Source organism: Octopus bimaculoides, chromosome 21 (genome assembly GCF_046866305.1).
Source record: "Octopus bimaculoides isolate indiv1 chromosome 21, ASM4686630v1, whole genome shotgun sequence".
Taxonomy (NCBI): domain Eukaryota; kingdom Metazoa; phylum Mollusca; class Cephalopoda; order Octopoda; family Octopodidae; genus Octopus; species Octopus bimaculoides.
Genome location: NC_142948.1, coordinates 31,312,205 through 31,339,647, shown reverse-complemented (window position 1 = coordinate 31,339,647; position 27,443 = coordinate 31,312,205). Strand labels below are relative to the sequence as shown.

At 37.5% G+C, this 27,443-nt stretch overlaps 1 protein-coding gene across 5 annotated transcripts in view; it reads left to right on the top strand.

Moving 5' to 3' along the window:
- The window catches only part of LOC106879314 (general transcription factor 3C polypeptide 5-like), a 176,708-nt gene that overhangs the window by 98,205 nt on the left and 51,060 nt on the right, over positions 1 to 27,443 (top strand). For 3 of the 5 annotated variants that reach the window (XM_089339457.1, XM_014928820.3, XM_052975520.2), the window contains exons 9-10: positions 18,354 to 18,483; positions 19,390 to 19,659. In XM_089339457.1, the coding sequence (XP_089195583.1) occupies positions 18,354 to 18,483; positions 19,390 to 19,505 (246 nt within the window). In that variant the 3' untranslated portion in view covers positions 19,506 to 19,659. Of the gene's footprint in view, positions 1 to 18,353; positions 18,484 to 19,389; positions 19,660 to 27,443 lie in introns of those variants that run through there. The other 2 variants (XM_089339455.1, XM_089339456.1) reach the window with 1 other exon arrangement.

The window sequence follows — 27,443 nt, the reverse complement described above, 5'->3', positions numbered from 1 at the left end:
GTAGTGGCAGTAGTAGTCAATGATGGTGATGTTGAAAGTTGTAGTTGCAGTAGTGGTGGTTATTTGGGAGGTAAGGTTGGTGGTAGCAGTGTGAGAAAAGAATGCTAAATTTTATTTCTTCTTTTAGGCTGTGTGTGTGTGTGTGTGTGTGTGTGTGTGTGTGTGTGTGTACCTATGTTGTGCTATTTATTGTTGCTTTGTTGTTGTTGCTGTTGTCCAATTTCTCTTCTGGTCTTGCACACTCTGCTGTGTATTCACCGGTTCCTATCTTGTTATTGTTCTTATATCCATTATTTTGGCAAATTTCTGTTTTTTTTTTCCATTTAAAAAAAAAATAAAATAAAATAAAAAAGTAATTACTTTTATATGTGTATGCATGTGTATTTGTCTCTTTGTATGTGTTTGTGTAAGTCTGTCTTCATGTGTGTGTTCACATGAGTGTTTGTAGGTGTCTGTGTGCTTATATGTGTTTCTGTTTGCATGTGTGTATGTATATATATATGTATGTGTTTGTGTGTGTATATATACATTGTGTATACAGGTTTTTTTTTTTAAGACTAACCTCATTAATATGCAACCAATCATAGCAGATCTTGCGTAAGTCACCCCACCACACCCTTTTCTTTAAGTTTTTGCCCATAAACTGTCCCCTTCATCCATCAGTCACAATCATCATCATCATCATCACCATCATTGTTGTTGTTGTTATTTACAACAGTTTCGTGCAAACACCTATACTGCACCATGATATGCACCTCTGTATTTTTCAAGGATATTCGTCCCCGCTGCAGCATTGTGCTCAGATCCCTCACTTAGTTTCTCTCTTTCTCTCTCCCTCCTCCCCCACTCTCTATCTTTTTTTGCCTAAGGTGCAAAATAGTGTGCGTCTATTGTGTTTGTCTATTTCTAATGTATAGTTAGATTATGTGATTCATGTATTCAGTTTAGCGAAGTGTCCCAGCCCCACCTCCTTACCTTACATAAAATGTATATTCTGACTAGTAATCCTCTCTCTCTGTTGTTCTTGTTATTGTTGTTTACCCTCAGGTCATCCCTGATTGACTGGAACTATAATCAATGGCAGTACATCCGTGACCTGTCTCATTTTCGTTCGTTTACGACAAATAAACAAACGCCCCTTCGTTTATATTTCAGGTATTGTGTAATTTGAGTGGGTAGTTGGGTACTATTTCTAGTGAATCAAAATGACCATGTAGATGCTCCCTCATTGCTGTCTTTCATCAGCAAAACAAGGTAGATGTGTTCAGTAGGCTGTTGTAATCTACCTGTACCAGGAATTCTTAAATTGTAGGACTCCACTCTCCAAAACTTGGGCCATGAGACTCTGTGTGTCTCCATTTGGCCTCATCTTAGCCAGGTTACCTTTGTACTGCATTCCAACACACTTGCTGGTTCGTTCCTCTTCAGTTGATGCTCACACCTCTTCAGTAGCATACATACATACATATACAGTGTTGGCCATAAGTCATTCGACAGTACATCAAAATTCCATAAATGCTTAATATTCAATTTTATTTATTTGTTTGGAAAAATGGTGTCGCTCAAGAAGGACTTCAGTTTGAACAATTTTCATGATGTTTCATATTTAGATGCTTTCAGTTGAACAGCATGACCCCAGGATTTATTTTTTTAAAGCCTGGTACTTATTCTATCAGTTCCTTTTGTCGAACTGCTAAGTTACAGGGACCTAAGCACACCAACATTGGTTGTCAGGCAGTGGTAGGACACACATACACAGAGTTTCTGTCTACCTAATTTGTTCACAAGGCATTGGTCACCTTGGGGCTATAGTAGAAAACACTTGACCAAGGTGTCATACAGTGGAACTGAACCTGAAACCATGTGGTTACAAAGCAAGTTTCTTAACTACACAGCCATGCCAGTGCTCTCTCTCTCTCTCTCTCTCTCTCACTCTCTCTCACACACACACATATATATACATATTATTCATAAATATACATGCATACATGTACATGTGTATATGTACCATACACACATACCTGGCTTCAGTCTGGTTAACAACAGGCTCCACTCCTATTCCATTGTTTAGTTCAGTATGCCATACAATTACCTCACAACAAAATGCAAATGTCTAATTACACACATACACACACACAAAATATATAAAATATAATATTTGTATTAATAATAATTAGCAGCGAAAAATTCATCAATTTGGTTGCATAAAAAATGGAAAAAAAAGATCCAACAAAAAACACCAAGCAACAATGGGCAAATGTCTACATTTGATGGAAAGCCACTTTAACTGGCTTCTCAGAAAATAGAGGTAGAAAAGTTAACAATCTCCATTGAAACAATGGTTTCCTTGATGGGTGTGCATTGATGTTTATGTGTGTGTGTGTGCATGTGTTTTCTTATTTTCTTGTTTAATTTTTCCTTATTAATTTTCACTGGCCAAACTGGCTAAAATAGCAAGTTTGTGAAGGAAAGCATCTTGTTTGTTCATCCGTCTTTAAATCTGAAGGTCTTGCAAATTTTTATTGTCCCTAATGCAGTGATCATTTATAGTGTATGCTTTTTTATTCATGTTGTTTTGAATTAACCATATATTATCTTGTAGCTTTGAGATTTTGATGAGGTTACTGTTAACTTTTACAACGACATTGTAGGATAGGTATGAGAGGCCAAATCTAGCTTGTTTGAACATAAAACAGGTAGAATATTTTGGGCTGGATATGGCTGGTTTAAATGCTGAAGGGTTAAGGATAACTTTCTCCCTTCTTCCTTCTTGGTGGCCCTAAAAATTAAACGGCATAGGCCCTACCCCTTCTCTGGAGAGTGGGGAGGGGCAACTAATAAAAAAATCATTTTAGTGCAGTGGTTCCCAACCCCTTTATTTAAACGAGTTTTCCCACAGATCCCTTTCAATATGCTTAGCGTGGCCATTGCCAGTACTGTGTGACTGGCCCTTGTGCCGGTGGCACGTAAAAGCACCCACTACACTCTCGGAGTGGTTGGCGTTAGGAAGGGCATCCAACTGTAGAAACTCTGCCAGATTAGATTGGAGCCTGGTGGAGCCTGGCTTGCAAGCCCTCAGTCAAATCGTCCAACCCATGCTAGCATGGAAAGCGAACGTTAAACGATTATGATGATGATTATATATATATATGGAATTTTGAATTTAGTTTAAAGACCCCCAGTACTACCTTTGCGGTGCACCAGGGGTCAGTGGACACCAGGTTGGGAACTACTGTTCTAGTGGAATAAATAAGTGGGAAATTATTCATGTGTTTTTGTGATTCAATCATTCAAAAATTGTTGCTAAGAAATGAATGTTTGGGGCATAAATTCCTTTAATCTTTCATGTGTCATTAATAACCGCAACTTGAATCTCTCATAACTGCTATTGATGTTTTTGTTGGTGTCAAATTTAAGACTTCAGCTGATAAAACATTTCGGCTCACCTTGTCACTTCTGTTCTAGAACCAATCCCTTTGAATATAATATACTTTCTTATTTACATAATGTTTGCCCACATTTTCCTGCATGGTCACTCATCTTGCTGGAAATGGCAGCCAAATTTTCTTTAAATTTCTCTTTAATGGTTAGATATTGCAGCCAAATCTCTCTTAAATTACATCTTACCATTAAAGAATAACAACTAAAGCTCTTTCAAATCACCCCTAATATTCTAGAAATAGCAACCAAATCTCTCTTAAATCACATTATACATTTTAGAAATAGCAGTGAAATTTTCCTGAAATTAGCTTTACTATCTATAAATAGCAACTAAGTCCCCAAGTAAAATCTCCTTCAAACCACAACTTACCACCTTTTGTTTGTAAAAAAAAAGATGAAGGATTCATTGGCTAATGGGGTCATAGTTGTACTGTGCCTAGGGAAAGAGTAGGATAATCATCATTGGAATATTTATCATTCTGTGTTTGCTCAATCATTGCTAAACTGGCATTCCATTAGTTATGATGATGAGGGTTTCAGGTGATTTGATCAGTGGAACAGACTGCACTTGAAGTGGCTGAGCACTCCTCAGATACATGTACCCTTAATGTAGTTCTCAGGGAGATTCAGCGTGACACAGAATGTGACAAGGCTGGCCCCTTTGAAATGCAAGTACTATTCATTTTTGCCAGCTGAGTGGACTAGAGAGCTATGTGGAATAAAACACCTTGCTCCAGAACACAACACAACGCTGAATATTAGATTTACAATCGTGAACCGAATACCCTAGCCACCAAGCCTTCACAGCTGCTCTGATGCTAACCCAGCAGCAGCAGCACTAGCTGTCAGACTATCATCTCTTTGGCCCCATGAAAGAGGGTTTGAGAGGCAAACATTATTCCAGTGACGAAGAAGAGAAAACTGTATTGAAGAAGTGGCTCAAAGAACAACAGTCAACAGAATTTTACGGGGCAGGGATACATGCTCTCATTTGAAGGTGGAACATTGCTATTGAGAGAAACAGTAACTATGTTGAGAAGTAAGGATGTGATCCACAGAGGACCAGCTTCATTTTGATGTATGATACATGTCCCTGTGTTGGTAATTATACCTGTCCTGAACAAAATGGCATTACTTTTTGACTCACCCTCGTACTTTCTACCATTCAAGAAAAAAAAAAAAAAAAGGCCAGACATATTCAATAATACATTTAGGAGTACACTGTACCTTAAAATGAAATAAAATAAAATAAAATAAAGGATAACATGGTCATGGTTTGGAATGCCTTTAGTCATAGGTCTGTTGAATCAGGGCTGACCTGGGAAAATTCTTTTAGGTATTTATTCTGCTCACCGAGTTGCACTGACAGCACCCTCTTGTCATTTTCCCATTGGAAAATGCAGTGAACCGATAATTAGCCTTTTGAAAACCTATAACCAACGTTATTAGTGTTCACAAATTGCAAGATATAAAATAAAATAAAAGTCATAACAACAACAACAACAACGATAACAACTTCTAAATGCTTCAAATTCTTTGGTAAAAACTCTCAGTGGTTTAAACATTTTTAATGTTTTGATATTTGAAGTCTATAAGTAGTTTGTTTATTTTCACTACAGCTATTTCGGCACGTTATGTTGCATAAATTTATACAAAATACAAAAAAACAAAACAAAACAAAAAAAAAAAGCAAAAGGAAAAAAAGGAAGAAAGAAAAACGTCCCTTCTACTAAAACCCTCTCTTCTTCCCCTGGCTATCTATCATTTCAGTTGTACGTGTGAACTTTGCACAAGTTGACACACCCTTTGAAATATGCATTGTTTAATTCTGTTGCACCCGCGCCACCACCACCACCACTTCAAAAGGTGGTGTGATCTGGTGGCTGTAAACTAGAGTTTTTCATCGTCATTAGTGTAAACTTCTTTTGTAGGAGTAAGTGCAACGTCTAAACGTCTATGTCTGTGCCTGTCCTGCAAGGAATAGTAGCTAAATCTCCCTTTGTATCGCACCTTGCTGTCTTTCAAAAAGAAGGGCATGATTGGACTGTGTAGTCCTAAATAAACACAAAAACTGGATAGTGACAGCTGAGTCACTTTTGAATCATAACTGTACTTACTTGATTTCGAGTTGAACCGGGGTTAAACAATAACTATATCATCATCATCATCGTATGAGAACCACAAGCCAATGGAGGAGCCTCTACATAGGTTGCTTGGCTTCCTAAAAATAGCAGTGATATCTATCCTTGAATCATACCCTATTCTGTTAAAAATAGAAGAAAACACTGGACAATGTAGTCCTAGATGCACATATAAACACACACACACACACACACATACACACACACACGCAAAATGATGAACTTCTTTCAGTTTCCATCTACGAAATTCACTCACATGGCTTTGGTTGGTTCAATGCTATAGTCTTAGAAGACACTTGCCAAAGATGTCACACACTGGGTATGAACTTGAAACCATGTGGACGGGAAGCCAAACTTCTTAACCACATGGCCATGCCTGCTCTCAGAAAAAAATATCATTTTATCGAATTACTGCGATTTCTTATGAACCAATGCGACTTATTGTATTAGTTACTTGACCTGTCATATTGAAATAGCAGCTAAATCTTCCTCAAATCATTCACTATCATCTACAGTATTGAACTATGTCATAAATGGAATGGTCATAGTGGGAACATTTTTGAGGACTGACCTGGGAGTTAAACAGCAACAATAACCTGTAGATTTAGAACCAAAGAAGGAGCTTTTACTCAATAGAAATAATAGCCAAATCCCCCAAATCATAGTATACTGTCTAACAAAATGAAACGACGCATTGGTCAGTGTAATATTGTTGGAGGGTCATAGTTGGAAGGTTTTTGAGGGCTTTTGAGTTATGGATGGAGCTTGTACTAAATCTGCTCCATTGGCACACTGTTTTGAAAACAAAAGACAATAAAAATCAACGGGATGGTCATGGGTGGAATGCCTTTGATCGTAACTCTTCTCAGAGCCAACTCAAGGCTAAACAACAACATTGAACCAGCGCTACTAATACTTTGCTGACACCAGTACCACCACCAGCACTATCAGCACCAGCATCACCAGCACTACCGCTACCAACACAACAACAACTACAATTCAGAAAGGTTGTCTCAGTTCTTTCTCTTCCACATTTTTAACGAATTAAAAAGATTATCTTTGATTCTATTTGTCTTGTGAACCTTGTTTTCTCTCTCGCTCTCACTTTCAAACCTACAGCTATATATCTCCTTTTATGGCAGGTTGTAATTAAATAATTTAGTATTTAACCTAATAAAGAGATAGAGTTTATATAGTGAGCTAACTAATAATAATCCTTTCTGTAATAGGCACAAGGCCTGAAATTTGGGGGGAGGGGGCCGGTCGATTAGATCGTCCCCAGTCTGCAACTGGTATTTAGTTTATCAAGCCTGAAAGGATGAAAGGCAAAGTTGACCTCAGTGGAATTTGAACTCAGAACGTAGCAACAGGTGAAATACTGCTAAGCATTTCGTCCAGCATGCTAATGATTCTGCCAGCTCGCCGCCTAATGAAGTAACTAATGATAATAATAATCCTTTCTACTGGAAGCACAAAGCCTCAAATTTTGGGGGAAGGGATTAAGTCAATTTCATCGACCCAGTACGTAACTGGTACTAATTTTATCGACTCTGAAATGATGAAAGGCAAAGTCGACCTCGGTGGAATTTGAACTCAAAACCTAACGGCAGACGAAATACTGCTAAGCATTTCACCCGGCATGCTAACGATTCTGCCAGCTCGTCACCTAATGATGGAACTAATATGGGGGCCTTCTATGTGGTCACATGACATGCTAGAAATAACTGTCAAATATCACTTAAATAGTGCCTACTTAAAATAAAAAAGGAAGAACACATTGCATAATATTGCTCTATACATGAGGGGGTGATGAAAAGTTCCTGGCTTTGGGTAGAAGAAAATACAGAAGGATCAGTTAATTATGATTTTATTCAACATATTCCCTTCTCAGATTCACACACTTATTGCAGTGGTCTTTCCATTTTTCTGAGCCTTGTGAAAGAACTCAGAGGGTTTGGACTCCAACCAGGCCTTTTGCGATACCCTTAAAGCCAAGATCTTTTCAGCAACCCCTCATGTACCAAAATACATGATGGTCACGGCTGGAATGCCTTTGGTTATAGTTCTGTTGGATCAGAACTGACCTGGGCCCATACAACAACTACCATAATCATTGACTTTAAAGATAAGATTCACCCCTAGTTGCATTGTTATGTGTTTGTTTGATATCATTAGAGTGATCTTTGCTTGTTGTTTTTAGATTTAGATATAAATAACTCTTGAAGGGGTTTTGTTTACTTAATGCACTGATAATCTTGACTAAGCAGAAGTTTTTCAACTTATTGTATTACATGCGAGGTCCTATCAAGTCTATTGAAAACTCATGTTTCGTATTAACTTGTAAACAGATAGTGTACTTGTACATATGTGAGTGCTAGTTTTTACTCTGTGTGTGTGTGTGCGTGTGTACATTATTAAAGTCAGTGTTTCTGTTATTGTCAGTGCACATGTATATGTGTGTGCGTGTCAGTGTGAAAGAAAATTGAGAGGGCCAAAACTGGGTGGGGAGGTGAGTTGAGTTCGTAGGCCATATTAAATACGACAGGGTTTTTCTCTTTCAGTATTTATTTTCAGGAGTGGTTTTTGACATATTTTGTAATATTTAGAGGAAACCTCACAAAATATTGCTATTAAGATACATTATTTGATTAAAGGTGTGCGTCTCTCCCTTGTCTACCTACTGTACAACAGGGAGCTATGAGCTAGCTAGCTAGCTAGCTAGATAGATAGATAGGTAGATAGATAGATAGATAGATAGATAGATAGATAGGTAGATAGCTAGCTAGCTAGCTAGATAGATAGGTAGATAGATAGATAAAGAGAGAAAGAGAAGGAGAGAAAAGAAACTGTCTCTGTAATTGCTTGACCTAACAGAAACAGAAACCAAATCATGCCATGCTGTTTTAAAAGAAAAAGTGAAATGGCATAGTGTATTTAGGCCTACATTATCTAATGTCTGAATGTTTAAAGGCGTGGATTTTCTCTTTGTTTGCCAATACATTAGCTACAATTCAATAAAGGCCCATTCAAGGGGAACCCCCATAAGGTTGCTTAACCTGAAAATCACTCCCTGCTGTCTTAACAAAAGAAAGGACACATTCAAGAATGTAGTGTTATACTATGTCTGAATAAAAAGTTTTAAAAAGTGGGATGGTTACTACTGGGGTACCTTTGAGCATAAGTCTTTTCAGATAAGGGCAGATCTTGAGCTAAACATCATCATCATCATCATCAACCACATCTACTACTATGACAATTACTTGTCCTTCTTCAAATAGCAACCTTATTAGATCCTACTCTCTTAAAGTGGAAATGCACCTTGAGTAACGTAGTCTTGCATACACTAGATCAGATTAATAAAGATAGGATGGCAACTGCCAGAATGTTTTTGGTCTTAGGTCAGCTAAGTCAGGCTACCACAAGGTTCAGTTCTTGTGGTGTGTTGCCTTGTATGTCTCAATGACCCCGAGAGCAATTTTAGTGGAGTGCAAGCTTCTGGCAGGGCCTCCCATGCTGGACAGGTCAAAGAATAGCAGCCAGACTAATATTGGCTTCAAATTTTGGCACAAGGCCAGCAATTTTGGGGGAGGAGTAGGTCAGTTACCTTGACCCCAGTGCTCAGCTGGTACTTATTTTATCAACCCCAAAAGGATGAAAGGCAAAGTTGTTCTTTGTGGAATTTGAGCTCAGAACATAAGGATTAATGAAATGCCACTAACCATTTTGCTCCGCACGCTAACTGTTCTACCAGCTCACCACCTTAGAGCAGCCATACTAATGTGGACCACTTCTTCCCAGGGGTTTGCATAGGGCCAACATACCTATTTAGAAAAACAGTGAAGTTAGAGAAGCACTGATGGCAATTCAAAATCAGCAAGATCTGGCAGAGGAAGGCCCTTGTTTTTGCTTTAAACCCTTTGTTCCCTATAGAGCGTAGGCTATTGACAACTTTTCTCCACTGTTCTCAACTCTGCTATCTTTTCTGCTTCCATCCAGTTGGACCCCTGCATTTTCAGCTCTGCCTCAGTATCCTGCCTCCTTGAGGGAAGGACTTCCTCTCCCAAGGCTTGTTAGCTTTGAATTGCAATCATTTCAAAGTGGAGTATTAGCCCTATATAAACCCATTTTTACCTCTGGGAAGAGGTGATCCATATTAGTCTGGCTTCTATCCTTTTGACCTGTCTAGCATGAGAGGCCCTACGAAGAACTTGCATTTTGTTGATATGGCTTTCCAGGTCATTAACCCTTAGCATTTAACCCTTCTGATATCAACCCGCCTGAAACCGCTTCTGGCTCTTTAGTACAAATGTCTTGTTTTCAAAAGTTCTGAATTAAAATCTTCCACCAAACCTTAATCACAATTTATGTTCCTAACGCTAGCTTAATGATAACTAAGTTATTTTACTAAATTCTTTGTTATATTTAAAATTAATTGAAAGAAACACAGAGCATCTCAACAAAAATATGATAACAAAAGGGTTAAACTGACCATATCCAGCCAAAATATTCTACCTACTTGATGTTCAAATGGCTAAATCTGGCATCTCACACCTACTCTACAATGCCATTTTAAAAGTAAACTACCACATCGTCAACCTCCTGAAGCTACAAGATAATTCATGATTAATTCAAAACTATGTTAATAAATAAGCATTACATTTAATAGAATAATCTGAATGCCAAAGGGTGAAGGCATGAAAGCCATCACACTGCAGAAGAGGCTGGAACCTGTGACAGAAAGGTGCAACACAATGCAATTGAGCCCCAGATCTCATAGAGCTGAAAGTTATCTATGGACTTGATAAAATTTATAATTAAGTTTCGACAAAAATTCGAATTTCCAGTTTTAGTTATTTTGGCTTAGCGTAAAAATATGAAAGTTTTAGATAATCCAGTTCCCACACCCCCACCATTTGTAGTCGTGGTCACCTACAAGTAGTGGATTTTCATTACAAAAGATATGCACTTGACTCTCCCACACTTTGAATGTGTGTGTGTGTGTGTGTACATATATGCACACACATATACATATGCATGCACACACACACATATCTTTACATATACACGTACATAGACACATAGATACATCTTAGTGCACACACACACACACACACATGGAATATATGTGCATATGTAACTATACAAAATACGGGCGTGTACTTATATGTAAAACAAAATTAATATATTACACACACACACACATACACACACTGAATATGTGTGCATATTATGTAAAAAATAATGTATATGAGTATATACTCATTTGCAACATTATATATATATATATATATATATATATATATCAATGTGTGTATTGTAAATCTATAAATACTTGTGCACATATATACAGAGTAAAATTATGTATTTGTTCTACACACACACACACACACACACACACACACACACACACACACGCATGCACGCACACATGTAATGTACACATACTCAAACCTTGATTTTCACCCTCCTCCTCCTCCCTCATAGGTGTCCTGTATTGACAGAAATACCTGTATAAGTCGTTGATCAAGTCCTCATTGACTACCATGCTGTATATCTGTCTGTCTGTCTCTCTCTCTCTCTCTGTCCACCCCTTGTTAGCTTCACTGCACATTCATAAGAGACCAACCCACACAACATTCCAAGCTCTACCCTGATAACAAAAAAAAAAAGAAGAAAAAAAGAAAGAAAACTCCAATGAGCCTCTATGTGGTTTCTTGACTTACTAGAAATAGCAGCCAAATCACTCTCGCTCTCTCAAGTCACTATTGTTTTAAAACTCTAGATAATATATACGTATGTTATATACATATATATATATATATATATATATATATATATATATATATATATATATATATATATATATATTGGGTTGGTGCATAATTATTGCAGTTTTTTTTCAACAAATTTTATTCAACAAATAATTATTTTTTCTAAGATTTCCATTGCATCTTGCAACCATTTCAATAATCGTTGACCAAATCAAAAATGAAATATAGTCTTATGTGTATGTATGTATGTATGTATGTATGTATATTTTTATATATCAACCCCAGAACTTTATTGACCCCCAGAAGGATGAAAGTCAAAAGTTGACCTCGGCAGAATTTGAACTTGGAATGTATTGACTGACAAAATGCTGCTGAGCATTTTACTCTGCATGCTAATGACTCTGCCAGTGTGCTGCTTTAATCAGAAGAAATATTGATTTCAGCTTTTGGCACAAGGCCAGCAATTTTGGGAGAGGGGAAAGTCGATTACATCGACCACAGTGTGCAACTGGTACGTATTTTATCAACCCCATAAAAACTTGGCTGAATTTGAACTCAGAACATGAAGACAAGAAATACTGCTGAGTATTTTACCTGGTGTGCTAATAATTCTGCCAGCTCACCACCTTTAAATCAGAAGAAATATTATTTTCAAATTTTGGTACAAGGCCAAGAATTTTGGGAAAGGGTTCTAGGCGATTATATCAACCCCAGTGTTCAACTGGTACTTCATATATCGACCCGCGAAAGGATGAAAGGCAAAGCCAACTTCAGCAGAATTTGAACCCAGAATGTGCAGATAGATGAAATACTGCTAAGCTTTTTGCTCGGCATGCTAATGATTCTGCCAGCTTGCTGCTTTAAAAACATAAGAATGAATGAATGAAATGCTGCAAAGCATTTTCCCCAGTGTGTTAGCGATTCTACCGGCTTACTGTCTTAGAATCAGAAGAAATATAGCAAGATATTTTTCTTATGTTCTCACCTTTCTTCAGCTATTCCTTAACCCTTTTGTTACCGTATTTATTTTGAGATGCTCTGTGTTTCTTTCAATTAATTTTAAATGTAACAAAGAATTTAGTAAAATAACTTAGTTAAGCTGGTGTTAGGAACATAAATTGTGACTAAGGTTTGAGGGGAAGATTTTAATTCAAAACTTGTGAAAACAAAATATTGGTATTACAGAGCCAGAGGCAGTTTCAGCCAGGTTGGTATCGAAAGGGTTAATGACCACCACCACCGGCATGATTACTATCACTGCTACCACCATTACCATTGCATCTTGACCACCATTCCTTGCTTGACCTCTCCCTCCCCACACATACCTGTATGGGTCACTTAGTGTTTGGCGGTGCTATTTACAATATTTATAATCAAAACTTTTCAAGCATGACCATTCTATCTAATTTTCAGGTATCCAGGACCATATATTCCAGGGTATGATCTGTAGGGAATGTAGCTGCTATTTCTAGCAAGTGGAGTAGTCAGTTGGAAGCTTCCATGTGGGCTGGAGTGGTTGATGCTTTAGCCCCAGGTCAGCACTGATCCACAAACTCAATGATCAGTGGTATTCCAACCACTGAGCATCTCATCTTCTTGCATATTAAGGGACTGCATTGTCCAGAGACTCCTTTATTTCAGATGCTAAGGTGCAATTCAAGGATTATTTGGCTGCTATTTCTAGCAGACCAATAGAGGCTCCCTTGTTGACTTTTGTGCCTGTATATTTGTTATGCAAAAGTACATGGTGGTGGTGGTGGTGTGTGTGTGTGTGTGTGTGTAGTCTCTGTATAATGTATGTGTAGTCTCTGTATAATGTATGTGTGTGTATATCTTTGTATGATGTGTGTGTAGGATACCATGACCCTCCTGTATAGCCATGTCATATAAACACCTATTTTATCTCTCTCTCTTTCTTCTCTTTTGTATTGGTTCCCCCTCTCTCTCTCTCTCTCTCTCTCTCTCTCGTTTTATGTTTGCATGTTCCTCTGTGACAGTGTTTCTTTTTCTCCCTCTTTCTCCTTCTTTTCTCTCACTCCTCCCATCACACTTCCACTCCCCCCTCCCACTCTATACTGTGACAAATGTAACTATCCTTGCTCAGTAATACCATATATGGTGGTGACCTACAGCCAGGCTGCTACATCAACAGAGTTCCCAATTTTCTGCCCTACATCTATCTATCTATCTATCTACCTACCTACCTACCTGTCTGTCTGTATTTCTATGTCTCTCTCTCTCTACCTGGCTATCTTTCTTATATATCTACCTACTTGTGTATTTATCTAATTATCAACCATCTTTCTATTTATTTACCTGACTATCTTTCTATGGTTGCGTGTCTCTGTCTCTCGCTCTTTCTCTGAGTATCTGTCTAGTTTTGTAATCCGTGTTTTAAAATTAAAAAATTTTTTTCAAGAAAAAGTTTTGCTTTCACTCTATTTCATGATCAGACATTCATATATTTATGTGGGTGTGACAGATCTGCAAACTGTTGCATTTATTTCTTAATACCTTTTTTGCTGGCAGAAATGTTAACATGCTGGGTGAAATGCTTAGCAGCATTTTATCTGTCTTCATGTTCTGAGTTCAAATTCTTCCATGGTCGACTGTGTCTTTCAGCCTTTGGGGGTCAATAAAAGTGAACTGCAGTAAGATTTGAACACAAACACAAAGTATAAAAATGCATGACCAAAATACTACAAGATATTTTGTCCAACATCAACAGGTTCTGCTAATCCATACTTTTATAATACCTATATTAAAACTTAGCTCTAACATGTGTACTTGTAAACTGAGACATCTAAATGTAACCTATCCTACATAGATATACATATTTTCTGTGAATAGGTGATATCTTAATACATATATCTATAAGGTCTTTTCTCTGGGTAAATAACTTCTGAGGCATTCTTTAGCTTCACTGCATTGTTGTTGTTTCGTCTTGGGTCAGCATTGATGAAGAAGGTTTATGATTACTCATTTAGCAGTCATATTACCCTTTCAAATGCAACGCCTATTTATTCATGTTATTTTGAATTAATTATGTATCATCTTATACTTTTGAGATTTCGATGATGTGATTGCTCATTCGTATGATGATATTGTAGGCTATGTGTGACATGCCAGATCATCTGGTTGGTCTGAACCAAAAGCAGGTTGAATATTTGGGCTGGATATGGCTCATGTAAATGCTAAAGGATTAAAGGCATTCCAGTCATGATCATACTGTCTTTTTAGACATTACATTATCTAATGTGTCCTGCTTTTGTAAGACAGTTGAGGGAAATCCGGACATTATTTTTAGCAGATTCATTTATCATGTATTACCTTTGTCCCCCTCATTGGCTTTGTATATAATTTATCATTGCTGTCGCTAATCAATAAAACTATATGAGGTTCTACATGCTGTAACTCAACCAGGTGTTTTTGATCCGGTTTTCAATTATTTTGTCAGTTTGCCAACACACGAACAAGTGTTCAGTCAGCCATCATAAAGGTATTTTTTTTTATTTAAAAAAAAAAAAAAGAAAGAAAATCTCAGATTAAATTTGTTTTGGATTAGTTTATTGGATTATACTCTTTGAATTTGCTCTTTGCTTTTCTACTATTATTACTAATATGCTAATGAGTGGAGTGGATTGACAAAATCATTTGAGCATTGGAGAAAATGCTGTGTGGTATTTCTTCTTGCTCTTTACATTCTGAATTCTAATTCTGCTGGATTCACCCTTTTGGGGTTGATAGAATATTGTACTAGTCAAATACTGGGGATCAACCTTCAGTCTGTTTCAAGTCTATTTATTTTGCAATTCTATTAATTAATTCAACAAGGTTTATACAGGAGCTAATAAAACACCCTCCTAGAAATAATACTCAAATTTTCTACAAATAAGTGTAAGATGTGGCCATGTGGTAAGAAGCTTGCTTCCCAATCACATGGTCCTGGGTTCAGTCCCCCTCTGTGGCACCTTGGGTGAGTGCCTTTTACTATAACCTTGGGGTGTCCAAAGCCTTGTGAATGAATTTGGTAGATGGAGATTTAAAGAAGACTGTCATATATATGTGTGTTTTTTTTGTGTCTGTGTATGTCTCTGAGCACTGCTTTTACAATCAGTGTTGGTTTGTTTACATCCCTGTAACATAACAGTTTGGCAAAAGAGACTGATAGAATAAATATCTGGCTTTAAAAAAAAAATGAGTACTGAGATCAATTCAATCAAATAAAAATTCTTCAAGGTGGTGCACCAGTATGGCCACAGACTAATGACTGAAACAAGTAAAAGACAAAAGATATTTTGAACTTATGGACTCTGGTTGAGAACCACTGGTCTAAAGGGTTCTTCCCTATTTAAGATAATAGGGTGTGGTATCAGGGAAATTTGACTGCATTTTTGAGCAGACTGAACAACCATATAAAGACCCCTCCCCTAATTCTTTTTTTGTTGATCTTTTGTATCTGTGCTAGTTTCCGTTTGAATTTTTGGTCAGATAATTTATTGCACATAGCACCTACACTATTTAGGAAACATTCCTTTGTTGACAGGATGGATAAGTTTCTCAGATATTCAATCAGCATGACCACCTCCGCATTGAATACTTTACAAACACCTGTACTGTGCATGTGTTTTATACCCATATATAGATATACACATGCATGCATGTATGCATGTACACACACACATTTAAGTATATTTATAGTTTTATGCACAGTACTGCTTATATTAGAAACCTAAGATTAGTTAAAAATGGTCAAACTACAGTTTTTAAAGCCTTCACTGTGAATCTTAAGACAGATATAAATACAACTTGTTATCTTCTTCACACATATTTAAGTAAAGAGATTGTCCTGACATGTCATTTGATTTATGGACCACTTACCAAAAGACAGGTATACCTTCAGCTTTCTGCTCATGAAAGGAACTTTATAGTAAATGCTATTTAAATTAAACAAGAACCAGAATTTAGCTGTAATAGCTGGTCTAATTTGTATGCTGTACATTCATTATTTAATCATGCTATTTAGGAAACATTCAATATTATAATCAGAGACATTCCAGTGGTGCCCTACCAGCCTTGTTTTCAGACGTAGGCTATCTATGTGTGCATTGTCTAAAGCAGAGGTTCTCAATCAATTTTTGATTCCTATTTTACTCTCAAAAAATGTCTTATTTTTATAATTAAATATTTTAAGGAATTGTGCAAAACAGATTTCAGATTAAATATTGACTGAAGACTGGCAAACCGAATGGCTGTTGTTGTTAAAAGCCAAATTATCATTTCTTGTTAGATGAAGGCATTGATGATAAATCTGGTCATAGTTTTATGGCGTTATTTACTTACAAAAAGAGATTTAATTTGCATCAATTATATTTCATAAACAAATTACATTTTAATTTGCTTTGAGATTATTTTAATTTGAACTTGAATAGGTGTTGTTCACGCTTTGAACCCATGAATGATTGATAAGTTAGCCCCTCTTGTCACCATTATACTCCTACCATTTGTCCACTTTCACCACTATTTTTCCACCGGATTGTCCATCTTTCCATCACCACTCTTCCTCACTACTTGTCCACCCTATGCCACAACCCTTCCATCACATGTCCACCATCACCCCCCGTTCCACACTCCTCACCTCACTCTTCCTTCTATCTCTCTCGACCCCTTTCTCACTGCCCTTGCACTACTTATGTGCCCCTTCTCCCAACCACCTACCGCCCTCAACCACTCCCACCAACATCCCTTCAACCGCCCTTGTATCTCCCATATAATTAAACATTAAGCAGCCCCCTCCCCTCTCTTCCCCAGACTATTTAATATTTGGGGAGGATACTAAAGCAAAATTACAAAAGAACCACCACAGGATATCCGAATGGTAAAGTGTGTGTGTGTCTGTGCGAGAGAGATGGAGTATGCGTATAGTTTTGTGTTTGTGTGTGTGTGTGTGAATGAAAAAGAGTGGGAAGTGGTGCAAAAAGTCTTGCGATTTGTGAATATCCGCCCTGTAACCACTGCAGACAAAGTGCATTCTTTTTCTTTCTCATCATCGTCACCATCAGTCTAAACAGCAGAGAGTGAAGTGGTCCAGTGGACACAGTATTAATTGAACTACTTGCTCAAAGGTCATTAGTTCAATTTCTTTGCTGGAATTTTGTTTGTGTGTGAGCATAATTTCTCTATGCATATGTAGAGAGAGAAAGTATTTATGTCAATTGTGTTCAATTAATAAACTGTAATCTCTCTCTCTATCTCTCCAGCTCTCTTTTCTCACTACTTCTTTCTGTATGTGCATATTCATGTGCATGTGTGGTTGGTTGCTTCCAGCACTAAAAAGTACTGTCACCAATGCAGGATGAATGTCCTGTCAGTCGTGCCAAATCACCTGTGTCCAAACAACCATTGAATCAGATGGGTTGTTAGAAATTTGCTGGTATTTGTTCTGAATCTCTGCACTTTGAGTTCAAATCCTGCTTTGATCAAATACCATATTTTTGTACTGCATACAAGCCAACATAGTATATAACGTAAGCCCGTAATGTAAACCAGTCAAACATTGTCACTATCTTTCCAATCCTGATGCATTTCAAACGGAATTTTTGGCCCTTTAAAGTCATCTTAGTGTATAAATCAATTTACCTTGTTTTGGCTGTAGATTTTAGTCTGAAAGATTTGACTTGTCTACTGGAAAATACAGCGTGTTCTTTTGGGTTGATAAATAAATGATACCAAATGAGGGTGGTAGGTTGGTTGTTAGAGTAGGGAGTGAGGAGGTGAGGTGCCTTGTAAGTATTCTGTTTGTGTTGTGAGAGTAATAGCATTATGGTTGGTGTTGGTAGTAGTACCAAACAGCAGTGGCGCTTGCCTATTTCTTGGACAACATTGCGCACACATGCATGCACGTGAACAGAATCTGTATTTCTGAAAATGTTTGTGCTATCTGACTTTTATCTTTTGCTTTTCATTTATTTTTTTCTTTATTTCTATATGTCTGTTTTAGGAAACGGTCTGTGATGAAAAGGATGGTTGGTGCACCAAAGATATGAATGACAAATGCCGTGAGATTATGTACCATAAACTCAATACTTATTCTCCGGTCGGTGATAATACTGGGAAGAAAGTTCCGAAAAGTAAGTTGCTGTTCTTGTGATTGTTGTTGTTGTTCATAAGCCTGGTCACCTCTGACTGAACTGACTTTTGCTGAACTGCTAAGTTACAAGGACACAAACAAACCAACACTAGTTGTTAAGCAGTATGGGGGTCAAACACAAAGGCACACACACACATGTGATTCCCGACAGTTTGTCTTCTAAATTCACTCACAAGGTACTGCACTATAGGACTGAACCCCAAACCACCTGGTTACAGAGTATGCTTCTTAACCATACAGCCTGTGCCTATATGGTCTTACTCTCTCTTACTCTTTTCAGTCGTTTGACTGTGGCCATGCTGGAGCACCGCCTTTATAGTCGAGCAAATCGACCCCAGAGCTTATTCTTTGTAAGCCTAGTACTTATTCTATCGGTCTCTTTTGCTGAACTGCTAAGTTACAGGGACGTAAACACACCAGCATCGGTTGTCAAGCAATGCTGGGAGGGACAAACAGACACATAATGGTTGGTGTTAGGAAGGGCATCCAGCTGTAGAAACTCTGCCAAATTAGATTGGAGCCTGGTGTTGCCATCCAGTTTCACCAGTCCTCAGTCGAATCGTCCAACCCATGCTAGCATGGAAAGCGGACGTTAAACGACGACGATGATGATGATGATGATATATATATATATATATCTATATACATACATACATACACGACGGGCTTCTTCCAGTTTCCGTCTACCAAATCCACTCACAAGGCTTTGGTCGGCCCGAGGCTATAGTAGAAGACACTTGCCCAAGATGCCACCACAGTGGGACTGAACCTGGAACCATGTGGTTGGTAAGCAAGCTACTTACCACACAGCTGTTCATATATTTGTTCAATCCCTTTGTATTTGCTCATTACTATACTGACTGTTAGCCTTTCTTTCCACTTTCAGAGAAACCTGTGAAACAGATATTCACTTCTCTTGCCAGTTCAGATGACAGTGACTCAGACGCTCCAGAGGAAGACCCCATTAATGAGATGGAGACTGAAATGTTAGACTGTGTGTAGAACTGCTAAATTGTTGACCAACAATCATGTTCAACATCTGATCACCACATTACTTATGATCATTCTATTAACCATGAACATTAACATTATTGTGTAACTTTCATAGGCTTTTTTGTTTTGTTTCTCTCCTGTAGTAAAAATCTCTTTGTATTTAGTTTGTTTGGTTTCTTTTTTTAATTATTCATTATTTTTGTTTCTTAAATGAATACCATTCAAGTACTGGGGTTGATTCAATCGATTAAACCTTCCCTTCATATTTTGGCTTTGTATTTATGTTAGAGAATATTATTATCATTAGGACAGATGAAGCCCTTCAGCTTTATAGGTGTTCATCTAAGAGAAAATAACTCCATGCACTTCCTGCATCCTGATAGCTACTGGGCTTGTGGCACTTGTTGCACCAGCCCAATACAAGTTTAAAGGACAAGAGAATAGGTTTGGCTCTGCACATACCATGCCCGCGATATTAATAAATCCCTATTAAGGGCAGTGAGCTGGCAGAAATGTTAGCATGCTGGGCGAAATACTTAGCAGTATTTTGTCTGTCTTTATGTTCTGAGTTCAAATTCCGCTGAGGTCGACTTTGCCTTTCATCCTTTTGGGGTCGATAAATTAAGTACAAGCTGCGTACTGGGGTTGATCTAATCGACTGGCCTCCCCACCCCACTAAAAATTTCGGACCGCGTGTCTAGAATAGAAAAGAATAATAAATCCCTATTTGTCTTGGGGGATAATTTGTTGAAATCTGGAGTGAAGGATCATAAAGCAGACACGTGTGGTTAGGCTTAATCAATACCTGACGTCCTCTGTGGCTCCAATGATGTTGCAAACATATTACTTGTCTTTTCTTTGTGGTGTAGCCATGAGTGGAGAGGTGGTAAGTATACTTGGTGTGAGGCACACGTCCCTGGGAACAGTCTATTCATAGCAGAGGTGGTTATGTTACTGTTTCTGCAATACTGTTGACCAATGATGAGAAAGACGATCTAGTTAATATTATTATGTTTTGGTGGGGTTGGGTGTTACATTCTTCCTCTTCTGTAATGGCTAAAGCAGGGTAAGGAACAGTAGTAATCATGGCCTTTCTATGATCTCCATTTGACCCCAGTACTTGATTGGTACTTATTTTATTGATGCCCACACCTGCCAGAAAGACAAAAGGAAAACATTAACGATTTGTAGTTATGTGGTATTTCATTATGCAACCATAACATATTATAAAGTATATTAAATACATTATTTACATTTGATGAATATTTGTAAATAATGTAAATAATTCCTCATCTCTTAAATATAGAACTGAAGTATATTAAATGTTTTTATAACGCAATACTGTGTCCTACTGTGTTAGCAGTGCGATTTACATCGCTTATTAAGGTTATTTCTACAGGTATTCTATATAAATTATAGCCAGCACTGACTTTTGCTACATTTCATATTGAGGACATCTTGATATGAAACAAAACATTGTAGCAAAAATTAGTGCTGGCTATAATATCTGTAGAATACCTGTAGAAAATAACAAAAGGCAAAGTCAGCCATTTTGTCCAACACTGAATGATTCCCCTCAAACTCACTGCTAATAATACTCTCTGCTGTAGACACAAGTCCTGCAGTTTTGCGGGGAGGGGGCTAGTTGATTACATCAACCCCCAGTGCTCACCTGGTACATATTTTATCGACCCTGAAAAAATGAAAAGCTAAGTCAACCTTGGAGGAATTTGAACTCGGAATGTAAAGACAAGCAAAATACTGAAAAGCATTTTGCCTGACGTGCTAATGATTCCACCAGCTTGCCACCTTGTAAACTTACTACCAATAATAAACTGACTTATGCATGTTCTTACATGTATGTATCTGCTGGGAAATTATGTGTTTTTTTGTATGTGTGACTGTTATTTTCCAGTACTACCTCTGTATGTCTGTGATGGTATGATTGTGTGTGTATGTCTACATGAGTATTTTGATAAAATGACATCATCTTCATTGCATCATAATCAATTTAATGGTTCCGTGCTTACATGAGTCATACGAAATTCATTAAGGAAGATTATTCTATGATCAGCTACTCTTCTCATTACCTATCCCCAAAGAAGTCACTCACCTGTATCCTTTTGCATTCAATTGAACAGGAACAACAGTAGTTAGGCATATCTTTACAGAAGATTGCAAAAGAACAACATTTGTTAATCAGTGCATAATGTCTTGACAAGAGGAGACAGACAGACAGACACACACACGCATGCAAGCATGCACACACACACAGATTTGGTAGAACAAACAAGATTAATAGAACTCAGCGCATGAATATATGTACATATTTTGATAGTGCATGATATTGTGTTCAGTGCCATGTATGATTAAAAATAATAAATAAATAGATGTGTGGTTGAGAAGTTGGTTTCCCAACTACACAGTTTTGGGTTCAGTCCCACTATGTGGCACCTTGGATAAGTGTCTCCTACTATAGCCCCAGGCCAACCAAATCATCGTGTATGGATTTGGTAGAAGACTGAAAGATTCCTTTTACATGTGTGTGTGTGTGTGTGTGTGTGTGTGTGTGTGTGTGTGTGTGTGTAAAAGGTAAAGATCCCTTCAGCCATGTATGACCATGGGATTGTATGTAAAAATTTCCTTTCCGAGGCATAAGTCTGGGCAAGGTTGTTTGTGGAAGACCAGCAGTTGTTATGCATACCAGTTTCCCCTCTTCATGCCACTGCTGTTGCCCAAGGTAAAGGCAAAGGTTGATACAACTTGGCACCACTGATGTCAACTCATTTCTACAGCTGAGTGAATTGGAGTAACATGAAATAAAGTGTCTTGCTCAAGAACACAGCACACAGCCCAGTCCAGTTCAGGAATCAAACTCACAATCTCATGATTGTAAGCCCAATGCTCTAACCAATGAGAGAAAAACAATGGGTGTAAGAGTGATTAACTCTGGTGCATAAGAGAAAAGACTGCATTAATATGAAGAGTCTGTGAGTATGGATGATGACAGTTGGCTAAAGAGGTGACAAGTGATCTAATAAGAGGAAACCAATGTGGAAGGAAGATGTGAGAAAAAAGGGGTGAAGGCTGATGGGATGCCAATACATGGTGAGAAACTATTGGCGAAAACCTATCCAACTATGAAAATACACGGGCTATTAAGCCCAAGATTCCGAGTTCGATTCCAGGCAGTGACTTGAATAATAATAATAATAACATCGAAAAATACCTTAGGAACGAGAACCCAGGTTTAAAATTTCTCCAAGACACCTGAAGAAGGCTGGAGGGTATATCAGCCGAAACGTTGTGTTAACAACAAACAAGATGAGGACAAATATCCGTCAAATGTAAATTGTGAAATCTCTTCCCAAACGTTAGTGTCTTTCGACTTTCTGAAAAGGTTCTTTTCTCAATCTTAATTCTCTGAGAAAAAGTCTTCTCTCCAAATATTATAACTGTATCAAGGAGTTTCCAAAACACTATATATATAAAAGCAATTGCAGCATGGAAGGTACTTATAAGCCATTTAAAAACACACAAAAACCGTTAGAGTCACTTCAACATTTAAATTTAATGCAGCACGGAATTTTGTCAGTGAACAGGTCGCTGTCTCAAAGCGACGAAAATATTTTGGTAAATTGAATTTAAATGTTGAAATGAATCTAACAGGGTTTTGTGTGTTTTTAAATGGCTTACAAACACCTTCTACGCTGCAATTGTTTTTCTTTCAGCACACGATCTCAGATCAGGTCACTTGATATGCTAGTACATCTCCTGCCACGTCATGTACCCAGTTATGTATCTATATGTACATGAAGGTATGTACATACATGTACATATATATGCATATACTCATATATTGTTTATTTATTTATATATATATATATATATATATATATATATATATATATAAAATATTATAAATAGATAACTATATATGCATACATACATACATTCTTATATAATATATATATAAAATATTATAAATAGATAACTATATGTCCATACATACATTCTTATTTATATATATATATATATATATATATATATATATATATATATATATATATATGTATATATATAAAAGTATATATATATTTCATATATATATATTATATCCATACATACAAACACACACAGACACACATATACATGTATATAATATACATATATAAAATTATATATATATGTGTGTGTGTATATATATATATATATATATATATACATTCATACACACATACATATATACACACACACACATATATATATATATATATATATATATATATATACAGAGAGAGAGAGGAGGGAGAGAGAAAGAAGAATAGAGAGACTAGTAAGACGCTTTTCTCCACCGCCTCAATAAAAGGTGAGAAAAGTACTAAAAAGTGTGTATTGTGTAAGAGGTATATGCTACAGGAATCGGCGTGGTGGTGGCGGTGGCAACGGCGGCAGTGGTGGCGATGATGTTGGTGGTGGTGGTGGTGGTGGTGGTGGATTGTGGTTGTGGCAACCAGGTGAATGGAGGTGATGTGTATGTAGCTGTTGGAAACTTGTTGCTTGGAGTATGTTCGTGGTTGTGGCGGTGGGGATGGTGGTATGGCGGCGACGGTGGAGATGATGGTACAGCGGAATGTGGTGGTGGAGGTGGGAACCGGTTGGATTGTGATTTTGGAGTGGGTGGGTCTTCTGGCCTACGTGTACGAAGAAAAAAAACTCTACGAGATAGAGAAAGAAGTCTCGAATAAAAGAAATGAGGTGACATAAAGAAAAATTGACAAAGCGTTATGAAGGACACAGACAGAGCAAGACATTTTTATAGAGTTAGCTACTACTGTTTATCGGATGGTGGCAGTGGTGGTGGCGGTGGTGTAGGTGATGTGGGGATGGTGTTGGTGGGGTTGGTGGTGTAGTCTGTATTGGTAATGGGGGTGGTATTGGTGTTGGGGGTGGTGTTTTCGTTGGTATTGTTGTTGGTGGTGTGGATGGTGGGGGGGGGGGGTGTTGTGGTTGGTGTTGTTGTTGGTGGTGTAGGTGGTATTGGGGGTGGTGGTGTAGGTTGTATTGGTGTTGGGGGTGGTATTAGTGGTGGGGGTGGTGGTGTTGGTGGTGTAGATGTGTTTCTGACGTTGCTGTTGCTATTGTTGTTCCTGGTGTCGGTGTTGGTGATGATGATGTTGTTGGCGTTGATGATGATGTTGCTGGTGGCGGTGGGGGGTGGGGGTGTTGGTGATGTTGCTGTCGTTATTGTTGGTGTTGTTGTTGTTGTTGTTGGTGGTATTGATGTACCTGTGACGGTGCTGGTGTTATAGCACTGGTTTGTGCTGTTAGCGGTGATGTTGGTGTTGGTGATTGATAGTACTTTTGGGGACTGTGTTGGTGGTGTTGGCCATGGTCTGTTGGTGATGCTGGTGTTGTTGTTGTTGTAGTTGGTGGCGACGCAGTATTAATGCCAGCAGTAATGGTGGCGGTGTTGGCGACAGCGTTGATGCTGATATCTTTGACGTTTGTAGTTGTGGTGCTGGTGGACCAACAGTAGTAAAGTGGTGGTTGTGATATAGTGGTAGAGGTGGTGGTGGTGGTAATAGTGGTCTTGGTCATGGTGTTTGTGGGACGGTGACAGCGGTGGTGATGCTGGTGGTAGCGCCATTTTTTCCCCATTACTCGTTTCAGTCGTAAGACTGCGGCCATGCTGGGGCACCGTCTTGAGAAAGTTTTAGTCGAATGCATCGATCCCAGTACTTATTTTATTGTGTAAAGCCAGGTACTTATTCTATCGGTTACTTTTTGCCGAACCGCTATGTAACGGGAACGTAAACAAACCGACACCAATTCTCAAGCGGTGATGGGGCGACAAACACAGACACAAAGACACACACACACACACACACACACACAGATATACGACGGGCTTCTTTCAGTTTCTGTTTACCCAATCCACCCACAAGGCATTCGTCGGCCCGGGGCTATAGTAGAAGACACTTGCCCGAGGTGCCACGCAGTGGGATTGAACCCGGAACCATGTGGTTGGGAAGCAAGCTTCTTATCACACACTCACCCCAGCGCCTACTGTTGCTGTCTAAGCACATAGTCAGTTCTGTTTCCAGCCCAAACCATCCAGACTTTTTTTCTGACGAAGCAGACATAGAAAATGACATTTGCTAAATGGCATTCGTTCAGAATGTCACACAGAGAGGGATCGAACCCTGAACCGCACGGTTATGGAGCGAAATTCATACTTCACCCACATTCACATTTATATATATATATATATCTATATACATGCACATATATATATATATGTACATACATATATATATACATATCTATCTATCTATCTATCTATCTATCTATCTATCTATCTATCTATATACTCTTTTACTCTTTTACTTGTTTCAGTCTTTTGACTGTGGCCATGCTGGAGCACCGCCTTTTAGTCGAGCAAATCGACCCCAGGACTTATTCTTTAGAAGCCTAGTACTTACTCTATCGATCTCTTTGCCGAACCGCTAAGTTACGGGGACATAAACACACCAGCATCGGTTGTCAAGCGATGTTGGGGGGGGGGGGGACAAACACACACATACAAACATACACACACACATACATATATATATATATACATATATACGACGGGCTTCTTTTAGTTTCCGTCTACCAAAATCCACTCACAAGGCTTTGGTCGGCCCGAGGCTATAGTAGAAGACACTTGCCCAAGATGCCGCGCAGTGGGACTGAACCCGGGACCATGTGGTTGGTAAGCTAGCTACTTACCCACACAGCCACTCCTCATCATCGTCAACACCGTTTTAACGTTTACTTTTCCATGCTGGTATAGGTCAGTGGCAAATGTATAAATTCCGGCTGATCCATGACTTTTACGACCCAATGTCACCGACCCTCATCAGTTTCCAAGCAAGGCAAATATTCTTTTATAATATATCCACCACCTCTCAACTCGCGTAACATTTCAAAACTATAAACAGACACACCCCCAACGCAGTCTTACAGTCATAAAGATGCACATTAAGTGCGTGTGTATACATGCACACATATACTTATATGTATATGCATGTTTGTATACAGAAACACGCGCTTGTGCGTGTGTGTGTGTGCGTGTGTGTGTGTGTGTGTGTGTGTGTGTGTGTGTGTGTGTGTGTGCGTGTGTGAGTATGTATGTATGTGTGTGTGCGTGCGTGTATGTATATGTAGAGAATGATATATAGACAGTCCTTGGTACAGTATTATATATTTGAAATAATGAATAGAAATGGCTTTTTCTCATAAATTTTTCACTTTAATTAGTGTTGATTTAATTAGTAGTGAACACCAAATAACGGATGTGTGTATATGTATGTGTGTGTGTATATATATATATATATATATGCATATATATATATATATATATATATATATGCATATATATATATATATATATATATATGCATATATATATATATATATATATATATATATATATGCATATATATATATATATATATATATATGCATATATATATGCATATATATATATATATATATATATGCATATATATATGCATATATATATATATATATATATATGCATATATATATGCATATATATATATATATATATATATATATATGCATATATATATATATATATATATATATATATATGCATATATATATATATATATATATATATATATATATATATATATGCATATATATATATATATATATGCATATATATATATATATATGATATATATATATGCATATATATATATATATATATGCATATATATATATATATATATGCATATATATATATATATATATGCATATATATATATAATATATATGCATATATATATATATATATATGCATATATATATATATATATATGCATATATATATAATATATGCATATATATATATATATATGCATATATATATAT